Source organism: Eucalyptus grandis, chromosome 3 (assembly GCF_016545825.1).
Source record: "Eucalyptus grandis isolate ANBG69807.140 chromosome 3, ASM1654582v1, whole genome shotgun sequence".
In the NCBI taxonomy this organism is placed as follows: domain Eukaryota; kingdom Viridiplantae; phylum Streptophyta; class Magnoliopsida; order Myrtales; family Myrtaceae; genus Eucalyptus; species Eucalyptus grandis.
The window spans coordinates 38,915,884-38,933,321 of record NC_052614.1 but is presented as its reverse complement, the minus strand read 5'-3'; the positions used below and the strand labels follow the sequence as shown (position 1 = coordinate 38,933,321).

At 39.1% G+C, this 17,438-nt stretch overlaps 1 protein-coding gene across 1 annotated transcript; it reads right to left on the bottom strand.

The window, feature by feature from the left end:
- Window positions 1-1,324: 1,324 nt before the first annotated feature.
- Window positions 1,325-2,652, bottom strand: LOC104439618. Its single transcript, XM_039308560.1, has 3 exons — window positions 2,412-2,652; window positions 2,177-2,344; window positions 1,325-1,620 (listed from the first exon to the last, which is right to left on the bottom strand). Exons 1-3 carry the CDS (start codon window positions 2,531-2,533, stop codon window positions 1,572-1,574), a joined length of 339 nt encoding a protein of 112 aa, XP_039164494.1. The 5' UTR covers window positions 2,534-2,652; the 3' UTR covers window positions 1,325-1,571.
- Window positions 2,653-17,438: the final 14,786 nt, after the last annotated feature.

Sequence of the window (17,438 nt, the reverse complement as noted above, 5' to 3'; positions counted from 1 at the left end):
ACAATGTTCGAACCCTACTCGACCCTAAATATATATTCTTTGCTTGTTTTATATCTGTCTCTTAAACAATATCAAGACCCGAACTACTTGTTTCGTGTTCGAGTCGAGTCGGGTCGGGTTGGGTCGGGTCGAGCTTTTTTGACACCCCTATGGTAAGAGACAGAACGACCTCAACGGGATTCCCGACCATATGTAATATCATTAAGATCTAGGCAGTGGATTCCTGTAATATATTTAATCAGGTTACTTCACCATAGTCTCACTATTGATTGGGCATTCTTGGTAAAAGTCTCTGGAGGTTACATCATGGATTTGTGAATGCATCCTATACTAAACAGACAACAACATTGTTGCACAATCCAGCTTGCTGAATTCTATCAAAAAGTCTCCTGATATGTAGCAGAGTCCGATAACAGTGGCAGGAAGCTGCTGTGGATCCACAAACAGAAACATTGAGTAGCACCAAGAGAAAGGGAAGGAAGAACTGCCACCTGATTGGCTTGCACTGCCTCATCAATGACTGCCATGTCGAAACCATGAGAAAGGCGAGAGAATAAATTTCTACCACTGCTTGACAGGGTAGTGAAGACAATCTTAGCTTCATATGAGATCCATTTATCAAAGAAGCAGAAAATTTTCTTGAACTATGTGACGTGATTTGCATACTGGAATAAATTGACCAATCTGAATTCCCATTGTTGAATCACGCTAAATTTTTCGACATCCTCCAAAGATACTACCCAGCAGCATTCCACTTCGCGTTTATTAACCGTTGATGACAGAAAGACAATGCAAATCACGCATACTTGTATTTAGCATTACCTTGATAAGATTTTATTTTTATTTTTGGTAAAATACATTGATCAGATTTTGGTTCTTCAAAATCCCCAACTCTCCGTTCCATCCCCAGCACAACACTTAAGAGGGAAGCAACTCACGAGTGTTGATTAGCACAAACTGTGACATTCCCAATGCGTGCGACACTACTTGCTCCAGTAGGAGGGACGGAAGAGGGATTGGCGAACTGCGCAGTGGACTGAGAGGGGGCATAAAACCACCGTTGGAGAAAGCATTGGTGGCGTCATCGAATTGGCTTCTGAATGTGGCCATTAGGGGTGAGCGGTTCCCGGTTCCGGTTCGGTTCCGTCTGAAACCTGGAACCTACCCTCGGGTACAGGTTCCTCAATTTTTGGAACCTGGAACCTACCCGTCAGAACCGAGAACCTGGAACCTACCCTGTCACAGGTTCCGGGGTCGGTTCCAGGTTCCAACAGGTTCTTTTTTTTTTTTTTTTTTTTTCATTTTCGTAGTGGGAGCGAATATTCGGAAGCCGAAATAATTCAATAGTTGGCCCTCCATTTTCAGTACTTGCCAATACACAGCAATGTGAATCTTTTACATCCAAATAGACAACTAATTTCATAGTTTTCTAGAGAAAACATTGTCTAATGTATAATTTGGTGATTCCTTATCGTTAATGTGTTTCATAATAATAACTACAGGCATGTTGTATGAGCATAGGCTCTTGGCATTTCGCTCTTGACCAGTGAGCCGTCTTCGCAATTTACATATTACTCGGGGAAGAGAACGTGAGCCCTCAACTGCTCCTTTCTTTTGGATCTGACACAGGAAAGCAGAGAAGCAAAGGAAATTGAGAACAAACTGACGTTAACAAAATCACAAACACAAAGAACTAATTACACAAAAATGCTTTGAAGGGCTTTTCAATTCGCATTCGAGTGTACTCATTTGCCGGTGGCCACGACGACCATGCTGAAAAACTAAGCAAAGAATTAGTTCACGAGATTGAGACCAGTTCATAGCACCATCAATCATTCGTGCAGAGTCGCATATTGGTCTCAAGCAACATACCATATGGAAGCATCTCCAACTAGTTCCGCCTATACGGTATATTGTGGGAGAAGCAATTGCATGGACTCTTGTAAATCCACTTCATTTTGTAGTTAGCACATCACAAATAATTGCAGTCACAAAATATCAAAACATGATACTTTATATCTTCAAGTTATCTCGTATGCTACTCAAGATGAACCATAGCTCTATTTCATCAAATCAAAATCGAACATGAGCGAAGATAACAGGGGAAAATAATATTTCTTCATTCTCTGGTATAGTAGCCAAACAAGCGATAAAAGTTCATCGTTATCGCTATCACCTTGCAGCCTTTGATCCAGCTAACAGAATGATCCAGCAAATCTGGCAATCCACGACGAATCCGTTAGTAGCTTCTTTAAAATCCTTCATTTCGCCGGTCTGCGCTCGGTAGAATCCATCCTTCTCCTTCTCCGCCTCCTCAAGCTCCTCCACCTCGCACTTCAACTCCCTAAAATCAAGCATAAATAAGCCATAACATGCGACCAAAATCTTATGATGACAAGTCTATGCTTCACCTCAGTCGTTGGACATTGTTGTCGTACTCAGCATCGAGAGCGGCAATCTTAGATTCGAGAGCCGAGATCTTCAAGCTCTGCGAAGCCAGGCTCCACTCGAGCCTCAAGCACCTCTCTTCCATCGACCTGATGGCCGCGCGCTTCGACTCCAGGACCAGTGATTTGGCGGCTTGCAGCTCTCTCTCTTCGCCTGCAAAAATTTCCAGCACCTCTCATCCGCTACCGATCCAAACCGATCGCCTCGCGAAAAGTTCGAGAGATCGCGTCACGGTGGAGTAGACTGGAGGAGAGAGAGGCGCTGGTTCCGGTCCGGTCCGGTTGTTCCAGCCACTCGCCGAACGCCGCGGAGAGCGACATTTCAGTACGGACCGGAAGCTAATCTCAGGCGGCGGCGGCAAGAGGTGGTGACGGTGGCTTGGGGACGGAAGCGGTGGCTCACGGCGGCGAGGGGCGGCGCGACAGCTTGTCGGGCTCAACGGCGAGACGGCTTGTCGGACGAGCGGTGGGTGGTGGTGGTTCGGTGGCCAAGAGGTGGTGGTGAGTAGGGCGTGGGGCGGCGGTGTGGTGGTGGGTGAAGCAGCAGCCAGCAAGAGGAGGAGGAAGAAGAAAAAGAAGAAGAAGAAGGGGTAGGGTTTTGGCCGAGAGAGGAGGAAAGAGAAGAGAGAAAGAGAAGAAAAGAAAAAAGTTGAGGGGGTAGGAAGTGACGTGACGAGGGAAAAGGGGAGAAAAGAAAGAGAGAGAGAGAGAGAAGAAAGGGAAAGGGGGAAGAATCCACAGAGGGGGAAATCTTGCGGACGGACGTTAGGGTTTTTTTTTTTTTTTTAATTATGACGGTTCGGTTCCGGTTCCGGTTCGGTTCCCGGTTCCCTTTTTCGGGGAACAGAATCGGAACCGGGAACGCCGGTTCCCAGAAAAAAAAGGGAACGGGAACCGAACCGGTTTCTTTAGAACCGGAACCGAACCGGACCCTCTTCCGGTTCGGTTCCCGGTTCCCTGTTACCCGGGAACTGTGCTCACCCCTAGTGGCTATCTTCTCTGTTTTGTTTCCTTCTTTTTTTTTCTTTTCACTTGATCAAGAGGGAATTGTTTCCGTTGTTGGTTCATTTAATTCTCGGATTTTTGTTTGTCTGTTCTGGAGCTTCTTTTTCCACCCGTTTCTCAATATACTTCTCGAAAATTCCACAAAAAGTTTCCTAGATAGTTGGCGGAAGAAGACTTACCTGTTTCCGATGCATAGTTAACAATTTACCCTGGAACAATTGTTGAATTGCGGATGAATCACGAATAATATTACCTCACGTTGGTCTGGATGCAATCATGAGGAAAACATCCGATTTCCACAGCGTAAATGCCAATTGTTCTTGTAAAGGAGAAATGAAACGCCTTCGTTTTCTTTGATGGAAAGGGGACAAGAAAAGGAGAGAATTTCTAAGCATATGTTTTGCCAACTGTGCCAATGGTTGTCTTCAAGAGTCTTTTATATGACTCCATCACACCCTTTCAAAGGGTGTCTTTCCATCGTAGCATATCAAGACGAAACGGTGCGTTCTAATCGCACCCCATCATGGACGTACTAATTAAGTACAACATCTTCCACTCGGACATGATGGGCTTGATAGCGCTCTTTCAAGAATTTAAGGCATTCAACATTCATTAACTTTACAAAACAATTCATATTGGTAAGTAAGTCGTGCGACCAGTGACTACACCTGCACTTGGGGGCTCAAATTATGCACCTGTTAGGGATGACATAATGGCTACAACCCCGAAAAGAAATAAACAATTGATGTCTCATAGTGCCCCATACATATTTTGTTACATCAATTGAAGTATACTTATCCCTTAAAGGCTATACTTGACTATTCTAAAAAACACAATGTATTTACAATTATATCCGTAACCACATAAGGCGATATAATTGGTCGACCAATAAATACATGTGATAGATGTAAAACAACAATAATCTTCTTTCGCACTCATAACTCTCCATTTCAGAACAACTGTTTTTCTAAATACGTCCCATAAGGCCATATCTATTCATGATCGCTGGTAACATGCTAAAGTAACAACATTGATCTTTCACTTCGAAAATATAGTCAGAAGTAACATAGAGCACAAAATGAGGTAAATTATAAATTAGCTCAAGAGCTCATATGATGAGTAAATAGGGATAATTATACTCACATTCTCTTGTCGGTTGTACAATGCACATGTAGTATGAATTACATGTTATAGTGGATTTCTCTTTCTATAAGAGTGTATGTCATTTATTAAATATATCAATTATACGGATCTTAGCCTAAACATAGTCACGTGCTTCTCACGTACTCATGTTTAGCTTGAGTGCTATATCAGCTCGCTTTCTATAGCACCCAATTAAGTACTCGCATCCGGCATCTTTAAGGCATATATGATTGTGGGACTATTATGTTCGATCTTATTATAAATAAATCAGAGACCTCATCTTGACTTTAATCAAGGTGACATATTTTATATACTGAGCTTGTTCTTCAGCATTTATTTGTATATAACGTCTCATCTCAACGTGCTAACTATAGCACTTGAGACGATTGCTCGTGTGAGTGAGCCAATCATTACCTGCTAATATACTTTTCAATAATATATGTGTGCTTGTGCTAGTCTCATAATGGATTTGTACTTATTGATAAAATATCAAGTCATCAATAAACAAATAAGTACAATACATATGTCCACATATACATAAACCAATGATCCTATACAATAACACATATCACATTTTACGCAATCCTAGTGACATCCTATGGGTCAAGAATATGTTTCTAGGAATAGCCTTCGTAAATGGATCAACAACCATTCTATAGGTTGAAATGTATTGTAGGATCATTTCTTTCTATGCTATTATCTCTCTTATGAAGTTGTTCTTTATGTCAATGTGTTTCGTCCTTCCATGATACTAAGGATCTTTCACATAGGCAATGGCTGCTTGACTATCACAATAAACTATCACCGGTCTTGGAACCTCAGTGACAGTGGCTAAAATTTTCAAGAAACGTTTTAGCCATACTACTTCTTGCACTGTGACAGAGTATGTAATAAATTTTGCCTCTATCATAGATAAGGCCGTGCATGTCTGTTTCTTGTTATTTCAAGAAATTGCACTTCCATTGAGCAAGAACGTATATTCAGAAGTCGATTTACGCTCATCGAGGTCTCCACCTCAATCAGGATCTGAATAGCCTAATAGGCGTAAATCATTCCTTTGGTAACAAAGTCGATAGTCCATGGTGCCTTTTAAGTATCTCAGGATCCTCTTCACTTCTTTTTAGTGTGCTTGACCGGTATTTGATTGATATCAGCTCACTAATCCCATGGCATAACATATGTCGGGTCGAGTACACATTATGGCATACATCAAACTTCCGACCGCACTAGCGTAAGGAATAATTTCCATTACTTTAATTTTTCTGGAATCTTAGAACATCTCTTAGTACTTAGGCCTTCACCTTGCATGACAAGGGTCTCAATGGGATTGCAGTACTGTATATTAAAACGTTCAAGAATCTTCATTATATAAGACTCTTGTGATAAAGTAAGGAGTTTCCTTGATTGATTTCTTTCGATCTTAACTCCTAATATATAAGTAGCTTCTCCCATGTCCTTTATTTCAAAATTAGAGGACAACCATTCTTTTTAGTGTGCTTGACCGGTATTTGATTGATATCAGCTCACTAATCCCACGGCATAACATATGTCGGGTCGAGTACACATTATGGCATACATCAAACTTCCGACCGCACTAGCGTAAGGAATAATTTCCATTACTTTAATTTTTTCTGGAATCTTAGAACATCTCTTAGTACTTAGGCCTTCACCTTGCATGACAAGGGTCTCAATGGGATTGCAGTACTGTATATTAAAACGTTCAAGAATCTTCATTATATAAGACTTTTGTGATAAAGTAAGGAGTTTCCTTGATTGATTTCTTTCGGTCTTAACTCCTAATATATAAGTAGCTTCTCCCATGTCCTTTATTTCAAAATTAGAGGACAACCATTCTTTTATGGTGATAACCAAAACCTTGTCATTTTCAGCCAATAAAATATCGTCAACACAAAGTGATAGAATCATAAATTTATCTTCGGACCGCTTGACATATACACAGTGATCTTCTTCGATCATCGTGAAACCAAAAGTGGTTATGGCTTAATGAAAACGAAGATACCACTGTCTAGATGATTGTTTAAGCCATATATTGAGCAATGAAGCTTGCAAACTTTATGCTATTGACCTTTAGCTATTAAACCTATTGGCTGCTTCATATAGATTTCCTCATCTAATTTTCTATTGAGAAATGCCGTTTTTACATCCATTTGATGTAATTCAAGGTCCAAATGTGCAACGATGGTTAGATAAGACGTATTAAGGCAAACCTTACTACTGGTGAAAATGTTTCCTCATAGTCTATACCCTCCTGTTGAGTATAACCTTTCGCCACAAGACGAGCCTTATACTTTTCAATGGATCCATCCGTCCTTCGCTTAATCTTAAAGACCCATTTGTTTCCAATGGTCTTGCGATTGGGTGATAGATCAACCAAGTCCAAGACATGATTTGCCCTCATTGACTCCATTTTATCTTCCAAAATCTTTCTCCATTATTTCTTATAAGAGGATGAGAGAGTCTCTTGAACAGTCTTTGGCTCAGCATTGTCTTTTTGAGCAATTATAAATGCTTCCCTTTCAATCTCAAAACAACGACGATGAATACTTTTATGATTATTTTTACACAATTGAATTTCTCTTGAATTCAGTTCGTCAGGCGATGCAACATTTCCACTAGGTCTTGTATGTTGAGGTAAATCTTCATTTCCATCTACAACATTAGTGGGCATGTTATTAGGATCTTTCATCTTATATAATTGGAAGTCCTTATTAATCTCTCATTTACTAGGAAAATCATTTTCCAAGAACTGACATCTCGTGACTCCATTTCGGTCATACTTCCATTAACTTGTTCACCTATGAACATGTACCCTTTGGAGTATTAAGAATATCTTATAAAGATACATTTCTTCCCTCTAGGACCTAATTTGCCATATTTATGGGAAGAATCATGAACATAAGATACACATCCTTATGGACGTAGATTACTTAAGTTTGGTTACCTACTAGTTCATAATTTATAAGGGGCGGAAGTGACCGATTTTGAGGGCACTCGGTTAAGTACATAAGCAGTAGTCAATAACGCATCTCCTTAATAGGAGATAGGTAAATTTACTTGCGCCATCATAGACCTAACCATTTCCAATAGGGTTCTATTCCTTCTTGCAGCAGCCACATTTTGTTATAGAAAATTAGGAATAATCAATTGTCGTACAACTTCATTTTCATCACAAAGAGCCTTAAATTGCTTTGATAGATACTCACGTCCGCGATTGGTTCTCAATGCCTTTATTATTTTGTTCAACTGATTCTCTACCATCGTTATATATCGTTTAAGTTAGTCTAATGCTTTTGGCTTATGGAAGATCAGAAAGACATAACTGAAACGCGTGAAATCATCTATGAAAGTGATGAAATATGAGACTCCATGCCTCATCCTCACATTCAAAGTGTTGGAGAAATCTTCCTGGAGTATTTTGAAGCTGATAAAATGTTTCCATCAGTCTAGTCTGAAGATTTGCAGACTTTTCTATTCAAAGTCTGAAGACCTCCGGACTGCCATACTCAAGACTCAAAGTCTATTCTCATTGACAGTTTCTAGACCGTCGAAGAAGGGTTATCTAGAACTTGGTGTTTCATTAAGGATTTGACCTTATCGTCTGGAGAAGATCTCATGGCTGGATATGACATAACGGAATCCTTTAATTGATCATGATTGATTCAGAGATTAAAGATCCGATGATTGGCGAAGTATACTTGGAAGGTTCTACTTATGAAAACCGAGATCCTGATTGTATGGGCGAGCAGGATTGATGGGCTATCGACACGTTCCTTTAATAGCTCGAATGATCTTTTTAATTGATTCCGTCCAACGGGTAGATTGGAGGAATTCCTTTGGTAAGTGCCAACGGGTATGATGGCATAAAGGAGTATAAAAGGAAGACGTTCCAGTTGTTCGAGTGTGTGCGCAATAGAAGAATTCCAAAGTCTGAAACTCTTTGTTCTTAGTCAATTCATTTACTGAGCGAAATCGTGTACGCAAAAGAGAGTTTATATTATGAGAAACCTTGAGGAAGTGTGGTAAAGCTTCTACATTGTGGAATCAAGGGAGAGACTTGCTGTAATAACTCTTTTGTTCATAGTGAAATCCAGCCGGTGGGCTGTCAGTGCGGAAGAGTGGACGTAGGCTTGGAATAAGCTGAACTACTATAAACCTTGTGTTCAATTTTCTCTTCCCTACTCTTTACTTTACTTTGATCATAATTCGTTTTGTTAACCAAATGATAACTTCCTTTCTATTGTCTGCTTAGTATTGCTCTCTTATCTCGAGAAATTATTTTTACACCTATTCACCCCCTCTAGGTGCACTCACTTTGTTTGAAGTGTTTTACTTCAGAGTTAAAGATCCATGGCTAGTATGTTAGCTCCAAGGCTGGTAGAAGGGCAAAGCAATACCAGACCGCCTTACTTTGATGGAAATGAATACAACATATGGAAAAACAAGATGAAGGCGTTCCTAAGATCAAAGGATCCTATGGAATGGGACGTTGTAGAAAAAGGAATCATTCCTAAAACTGCATCTGTCTCAGAGAGAGGAAAAGAAGTTGTTGAATCTAGTGACATGACTCAGGAAGAGATAATCAATAGACAAGCTCTTGATGCAAAAACAATTTATTCTTTATATTGTGCTTTGTTACCTACTGAATATAATAGAATATCTTCTTGTGTTACAGTGAAAGAAGTCTGGGATAGATTACACATTACCTATGAAGGAACCGATCGAGTGAAAGAGACTAGAATCAACATTCTTCTCGGTCAATATGAAGCCTTCAAAATGAAATCAGGAGAATCTATAACTGACATGTTTAGTCGTTTTACAGAAATCGTGAATGGTCTTGAAAATCATGGTCAACCAATTTCTTATCCCATGAAGGTAAACAAGCTACTGCGTGAACTCTCCAAGGATTGGAATCACATAAAGACCTCAATAAGAGAGACACAAAGAATCATGCCACTATTTGTTGATGAGTTGGTTGGGACTCTTCAGTCTTATGAAGTGGAACGAATCAATGAAGACGAAGATCCTAAATGTAAGAAATCCATTGCATTAAAATCCAATGATGATTCTGATGTTACAGACTCTGAAGACGATATGGATGATGAGGAGCTTGCTCTCATGATAAGAAAATTCAGAAAGCTGAACAGAAAAGGAAGAAGATTCAATCCAAAGAAACAGAGTTTTCAAAAGCAACAGACTAAGTCTGTTGAGGATGATGAATCAAACAAAGATGTAGTCTACTTTGAATGTAAGAAAAAGGGACACATTAGACCCAACTGTCTTCTTCGAGGAAGAAGAAAGGAAAAGCTGAAAAGTATCGAAAGGCTCTTAAAGCGAAACCACGGAGTGATACGAGTGTGAAGAAAGTGATGATGATTATGCCAATATATGTTTGATGGCACAATCGAATTCAGATTCAAACTCCGAGACAAACTCAGATTCAGACAGTGAATTTGAGGTAAGTAACTTTAAAATCCCTATTAAAGTTTCTAAATACATTGATGAGTTGTGTTTAGTCTTAAGACTTCTCTTAAAATGATTTCCGAACTAAAAAAGGAAAATTCTGCACTAAAACAACAAGAAAATGTTTTGAAAGAAAAGGTCCAAGTTTTAGACAAAAATGTTTCTACCTTGAAAGAAAATGAAGGCAATCTTTCAAAAGAAAATGCATTCTTGAAAAATGATATTTCAAATATTTCTAAAAGATTTTCTATAGGATTTGAGAAACTGGAAAAAATTCTTTCTGTTCAAAGACCTTATTTCAATAAATCAGGTTTGGAAATGACTGCGGAAACCATTCCTTTAATTGATTTTCCTAAAGTGAAGGAAATAATTAAGCAAAGACCCACAAGAGATACTTACAAAAATCATTTTAAAAGATTTTTGTAAAACCCGATAGGTCGCAATGCTCTCGAGATGTTCAAAGTGCAATAGTGCGAGATCATTTTGAAAAAGAATGTCCTATGGTTTGAAACCTGTTAAGAAAGTATGGGCAAAAACCGCATATCATACTAACACCAATGGACCCAAGAAAATATGGGTACCAAAGAAAGTTTGAGTCTCTTTTTTAAATGCAGGCCACTATTAAGAAAAATGTAAAATGGTATCTGGATAGTGGATGCTCAAGACATATGACAGGAGATTCAAATTGCTTCATAAAGCTCGTGCAAGTAAATGGTGGGAAAGTCTCATTTGGAGGAAACGGCAAAGGAAGAATTGTGGGATTTGGAACTGTAAAGATTGGAAACCTCACAATAAGCAATGTTTCCTTAGTGGAAAGACTCAACTACAATCTGCAAAGTATCAGTCAGCTGTGTGATACCGGTTTCAAAATCAACTTTCAAGAGGGAATATGTTCAGGAACCAGTAAAGATTCTACTTAGTCATTCATGGGTCGAAGACATGGAAATATCTACCTCTTGGATGTGAAACCAGATGAATCGCAATGTCTAATCTCAATACAAGACGAAGCGAACTTATGGCACAGAAAGCTTGGGCACATCAATATGAAGCATATAGCCAAAATTTCAGCAAAGAAGCTTGTTTGTGGTTTACCCAATCTATCATACCAAAAGTCTGATCTATGTACACCATGCATATTGGGAAAGCAGGTAAGAAATTCCTTTAAACCAATAAATCAAGTTTCCACTAATCGTGTACTGCAGCTTCTTCATATAGATCTCTTTGGACCAACCAGAACTCAAAGCATTGGAGGTAAGAAATATTGCCTAGTAATTGTCAATGACTACTCACGATTTACTTGGGTATATTTCCTAGCAAGTAAGTCTGAAACCTTATCTTACTTTGAAAAGTTTGCTAAAAAGGTTCAAAATGAAAAAGGGTATGTTATTTCAAGCATAAGAACAGATTATGGAGGTGAATTTGAAAATCAAGATTTTACAAAATTTTGTGATGAATCTGGTTTTCAGCATTTGTTCTCCTCTCCATATACTCCAGAACAAAACGGAGTTGTGGAAAGAAAGAATAGGTCGCTTCAAGAAATGGCTAGAACTCTTTTAATTGAAAGTAACATCTCTTCACGTTTTTGGGCTGAAGCAGTTTCTACAACATGTTATATTATTAATAGAGCTTTTCTAAGACCAATTCGGAAAAAAACCCCTATGAGTTATTCAAAGAAAAGAAGCCTATTGTTTCATATTTTCATGTGTTTGGATGTAAATGCTTTATATTGAAAAATGCAAATGATCGAGTTGGCAAGTTTGAAGAAAAATCAGACGAAGGCATCTTCCTTGGATATTCTACCTCAAGCAAAGCCTACAGAGTCTACAACAAGAAATCTCAATTTGTGGAGGAATCAATGAATGTCAAATTCCAAGATTCCATGCAAAACGAATCTATTCAGACTCATCTTGAAGAATTTGAACCTGCTCTAGACTTTACAAAGTCAAAATCTCAAGAAGCAGCTCAGACTTCGAAAGACCAGCATCAAATGATTGTTGAAGATTCAAATGAAGAAAGTGATCATCAACTTGACAAATCAACCAGTAATTGGAAGCATAAGTCCAGTCATCCCAAAGATCTCATTATTGGCGACATTAATGAAGGAATTCGCACAAGATCCAAAAGGCGCGAAGATTCTAGTGCTGTGGCTCTTATTTCTGAAATAGAACCCAAAAGTATAGAAGAAGCTTTATCTGATGAAAGCTGGATTGAAGCTATGCAAGAAGAACTGAGGCAATTCAGCATTAATGATGTCTGGGAGTTGACTCCTAAACCGAAAGGTAAATCTATTATTGGAACTAAATGGGTTTTCAAGAACAAGATGGACGAGAAAGGAAAGGTCATAAGAAACAAAGCAAGACTCGTGGCCAAGGGATATACACAAGAAGAAGGGATGACTTACGCACCAGTGGCAAGTGTTTGCATTTGTGCCAGATTTCAAGCAGATCCAAAAGAATCTCATCTAAGTGCTGCAAAGCGTATTATCAAATACATTGCATCAACTTCGAGCATTGGTCTTTGGTATCCTAAAAAGGGAGACTTTACCCTTCTCGGATATTCAGACGCAAACCAAGCCGGATGCAGAGTTGATAGAAAGAGCACCTCGGGTACCTGTCAACTACTTGGAAGCATGACAGTATCTTGGTTTTCAAGGAAGCAAAGTACAGTAGCTCTTTCTACAGCAGAAGCAGAGTATGTAGCTCTTGGAAGTTGTTGTTCACAAATTCTGTGGATAAAACAACATCTAAGAGACGTTGGAATTGAAGATTCATGCACGAAGATTAACTGTGACAACACCAGGGCAATCAATCTCACCAAGAATCCAATTCTTCACTCAAGAGCAAAGCATATAGAGATTCGACATCACTTCATTAGAGATCACGTTCAAAATGGAGAAGTTTCAATTCAGTTTGTTGACTCAAAGAACCAACTGGTATATATATTTACAAAGCCTTTGGAGAAAAATCAATTTGAAATCATCCGTTCTAGACTCAGCATCTTGAAGTTTGAAGAAGTTAAAGTCTAGAGACTTCTAGACTCAGACGATCAGGTTTTTCTTTCGTAAGTCATTTTACTTTCCTATATCTCGAATCTCATCTCGAAAAGGTACGATCATCAATCGTGTTTGATTATTGCTATCTTTAATTGACGTGATTATTGCAACGTTTCCTTTTCGAAAAAGGAGTTATTTTTTGAAATGACAATTATCTAGTTTTTTTTCGAAAAAGGGCAGTTATTTTTTTAAAAAAAGGCATATTTTTACTTCCTTTATGACGTTCCGTATGCCTCTCTTCGACTATTTTATACACTGTGTTTCTTCTTCGCTCTACTCTCAAAAACCCTAAGAAAGAATCGATCTTCCATTTATGTCTTCTTCTCTTGTTTAATCTTCGAAAAGTTATCATCTTTCTTGGGAAAGTTAAGCTTGGAATCTTTCAAAGACTGTGAAAGATGTCGTCTCAAAGGAAGTCTTCGAGGATCGCAAACAGGGGACCACATCAAATGCGTGAGGGGCCTACGCACTTTGATCTCATCGAGGAAGAAGAGTTTCCTAGTCAGTAGCAGAGCCCACAACATTCTCAGCAGCGTCCATCTTCTCAATCTAGACAACAGGAGGTTGCTCGACAAGAAGAGGAAGAAATAATTGAAGATGCAGAACCTGTAAGAGTCTTTAAGCCCTCTTTTACCTATAAGCTTTATCGTGCTTTAAAAAGGGGTGGAACTCCTTTGAACTACATTGACGAATTTCTGAAAGACAAAGGGTACAAAAATGAAACCTTCTTTTTACGCACAATGGAACGGTTGGGAATTGCCCCTGCTGGATTGGTAGAAGAAGTAATGACAAATATTCCAATCGATCCTCGCGTTGGAGGGCTGAATCAAATAGATGGGAATGATGATGATAAGTTGTACAGTCAGTTTCAACCGAGAATGGGTGTTGCGGCAAAAATTTGGGGAAAAAGGACAGACTTGTTTCGATCGGAGGAACAAAAGCATCTATACTCTAAGTTGTTGAAGCGTGGGGTGATAAACCCTAGAAGTGTGGACTTTGATTTCCTTGATGCTGTGAATGTTAAATTGAGGGAAAAATTCAGTCTTCTTCAACTTGAGCAGTTCTATTCGACTCTCTGAAGCCTATCTTGAACTCGTTGCTTATTTCTATTCGAATCTTAGTTTCTTGGATGCGAATAGATTCTCTTTAGTGTCCGAGATTAGGACTATGTGGTGGATGTAGATATGTTGGCTGATGTGATTGGGGTTGAGAGAGGGAGATATCAACCTATCAATGTCTCTATTGCTCGTACTACGTTGGAACTTGTTAAGGATAGAAGGATAGAGGGAAAGGTTTCCTACTCAAGGATGAGCACATTCTGCTTCACAAGATTGTGATTAATTGCCTCAGACCAAAATCTACTTCAAAGACTGATGTTTCAAACTCAGAGGCAAAGCTGATGTATGCCATCAATGCAGGGAAAAAGTTCTCTCTTCCACATACTATTATGTTCCACATGTACATGGCAGTGGTGAAGGATAAGGGTCAACTTCCTTATCCAGCTCTTGTGACAAAGTTATTCAGACATTTGAATTTCAGCCTCCACGAATTCTCTGTGTTCGATCGTGCGATCAAATGGTGGTGGGACTAAAAATGGTCTCTAAAATGCGTCTGAAGGAACTCAACAAGGCGTTGGATAAATTCAAGGAGAAAACCCCTGTTAAGTCTCATCAAGTCTCTTCGGGTGCAAAGAGAAAAGGAAAGGAGCCCATGGTAGCTCCATCCAAGAAAAGAAGAGCTTTCATCGTTGAGGATGAAGATGATGAGGAAGACATCACCATTTTTGCTATGGCATTGAAGAACTTGAGTCGTTCTGTTCCAGAATCAATGGAGAGACAAGATAAGGACACAGATGAGATAGAACAGAGGACTGGAGAAAGAGAAAATTTGGAAGCAGAGGGGAAAGAAGCAGAGGAAAGACAAACAGAGGAGAGAGAAGCAGAAGAAGGATATGAAGAGGAGGAAAGAATTGAAGAAGAAGAAGAGAGAGAGGAGATCAAGCGGAAACAGAGCATGAGGAACACTCTTCTCCACCTGAAGGCATGGAAACAGGGGGAGACCGTGAGAAAAGAGGAATGTCCTCATATCCACATTTACAGTGAGGGAGTCAGTCGCTCTCCAACAGATCCAGAGGACATCTATGCCTCTCAATTTCCTGAGGAGGGACATGATGTTTCATCGCCCAATCTGCGTGACCATGCCGATTTGCCATCGTCTGCCTTTACTCCATCTGATCGTGCAGAAGCCAGTACGCAGATTGATAATTCAGCAGACTTTCGCAGAATTCTTGATGTTCTCTTGGAAATGTGGGGTCAGATATATGCTCTGGGATGCGAAGTTCAGAATTTGCAGAATGCAGGTCAAGCTTCTTCAGTTTCTTTGAATGATCATATCCAAGCCCTTTCTCTTCAGATTCAGGCAAATGCTAAGGGTGAAGATGTGGCACAACTGAAGGAGGACTTGAAAAAGCTGGAAGGCATTGTCCAGTCAATGAGAGATTTCCAGCTTGTTTGTGTTTCCAAGCATTCTTGAATCCATTCTCTTTCCATCTCAACCTTTTTTATGATGACAAAAATGGGGAGAGATGCAAGATTTGAAACTTTGAAACTTAAACTTGTTGAACTTTGGTTTTTTTTTTGTTTGACTTGACTTTTGTGTCTGGATGTGGATTGAATTTGGAATTTGGATTTGACTGCTTATATTGACTGTTTATATTAAGTATTATTGATATCTTATGAATGGCTTTACTCACATGAAAGTCTAACCTATTTTCTGTGGTTGCAGATTCTAGTGTTATCATTAAGCCATTTATCTTTATAAGATATCCATATTTACTTGAGTAATATTTTGCAGGTCAAAGTTATTCAAATCTGCAGGAAAGTTTTGTCACCATCAAAAATGGGGAGATTGTTGGAGAAATCTTCCTGGAGTATTTTGAAGCGACAAAACGTTTCCATCGGTCTAGTCGAAGATTTGCAGACTCTTCTATTCAAAGTCGAAGACCTCGGTTTGTCGGACTCAAGACTCAAAGTCTATTCTCATTGACAGTTTCTAGACCGTCGAAGAAGGGTTATCCAGAACTTGGTGTTTCATTAAGGATTTGACCTTATTGACCGGAGAAGATCTCTTGGATGGATATGACATAACGGAATCCTTTAATTGATCATGATTGATTCAGAGATTAAGGATCCGATGATTGGCGAAGTATACTTGGAAGGTTTTACTTATGGAAACCGAGATCCTGATTGTATGGGCGAGTAGGATTGATGGGCTATCGACATGTTTCTTTAATAGCTCGAATGATCTTCCTAATTGATTCCGTCCAACGGGTATATTGGAGGAATTCCTTTGGTAAGTGCCAACGGGTATGATGGCATAAAGGAGTATAAAAGGAAGACGTTCCAGTTGTTCGAGTGTGTGTGCGATATAAGAATTCCAAAGTCTGAAGCTCTTTGTTCTTAGTCAATTCATTTACTGAGTGAAATCGTGTACGCAAAAGAGAGTTTATATTCTGAGAAACCTTGAGGAAGTGTGGTAAAACTTCTACACTGTGGAATCAAGGGAGAGACTTGTTGTAATAACTCTTTTGTTCATAGTGAAATCCAGCCGGTGGGCTGTCAGTGCGGAAGAGTGGACGTAGGCTTGGAATAAGCCGAACCACTATAAACCTTGTGTTCAATTTTCTCTTCCATACTCTTTACTTTACTTTGATCATAATTTGTTTTGTTAACCAAAGGATAACTTCTTTTCTATTGTCTGCTTAGTATTGCTCTCTTATCTCGAGAAATTATTTTTATACCTATTCACCCCTCTCTAGGTGCTTATACTAGCTATCTCACAAAGGACCACAAATGTCAGTATATATGAGTTGTAATGGAAATTCGGCTCTAGTCCCTTTACTGAATGGTTTTCTAGTTGCTTTTCCCGCTAGACAATGTTCACATACGGGTAGATTAACATTAGTGAGTGACTTTAAAAGACATTCTTTAGCTAATCTTTGCATTCTTTGTAACCGGATGTGACCTAATCTAGCATGCCAAGTACTTGCATCAATCTCAATATTACTAGAAGATGCAATTAAAGAAAAACAACTATTGACATTAATAATAAAACCATTCGATACATGACCTGAACCATAATAAACTATTTTATACAAAATGTCAATGTAATCACCATGAAAATTCAATACATAACCTAGGCTAAGAAGAACAACTACGGAGACAAAGTTTCATCAAATATCTGGAGCATAGAGGACATCATGTAGGAATATGCTTTGACCACCATGTAAAATTAATTTACATGTGCCGATA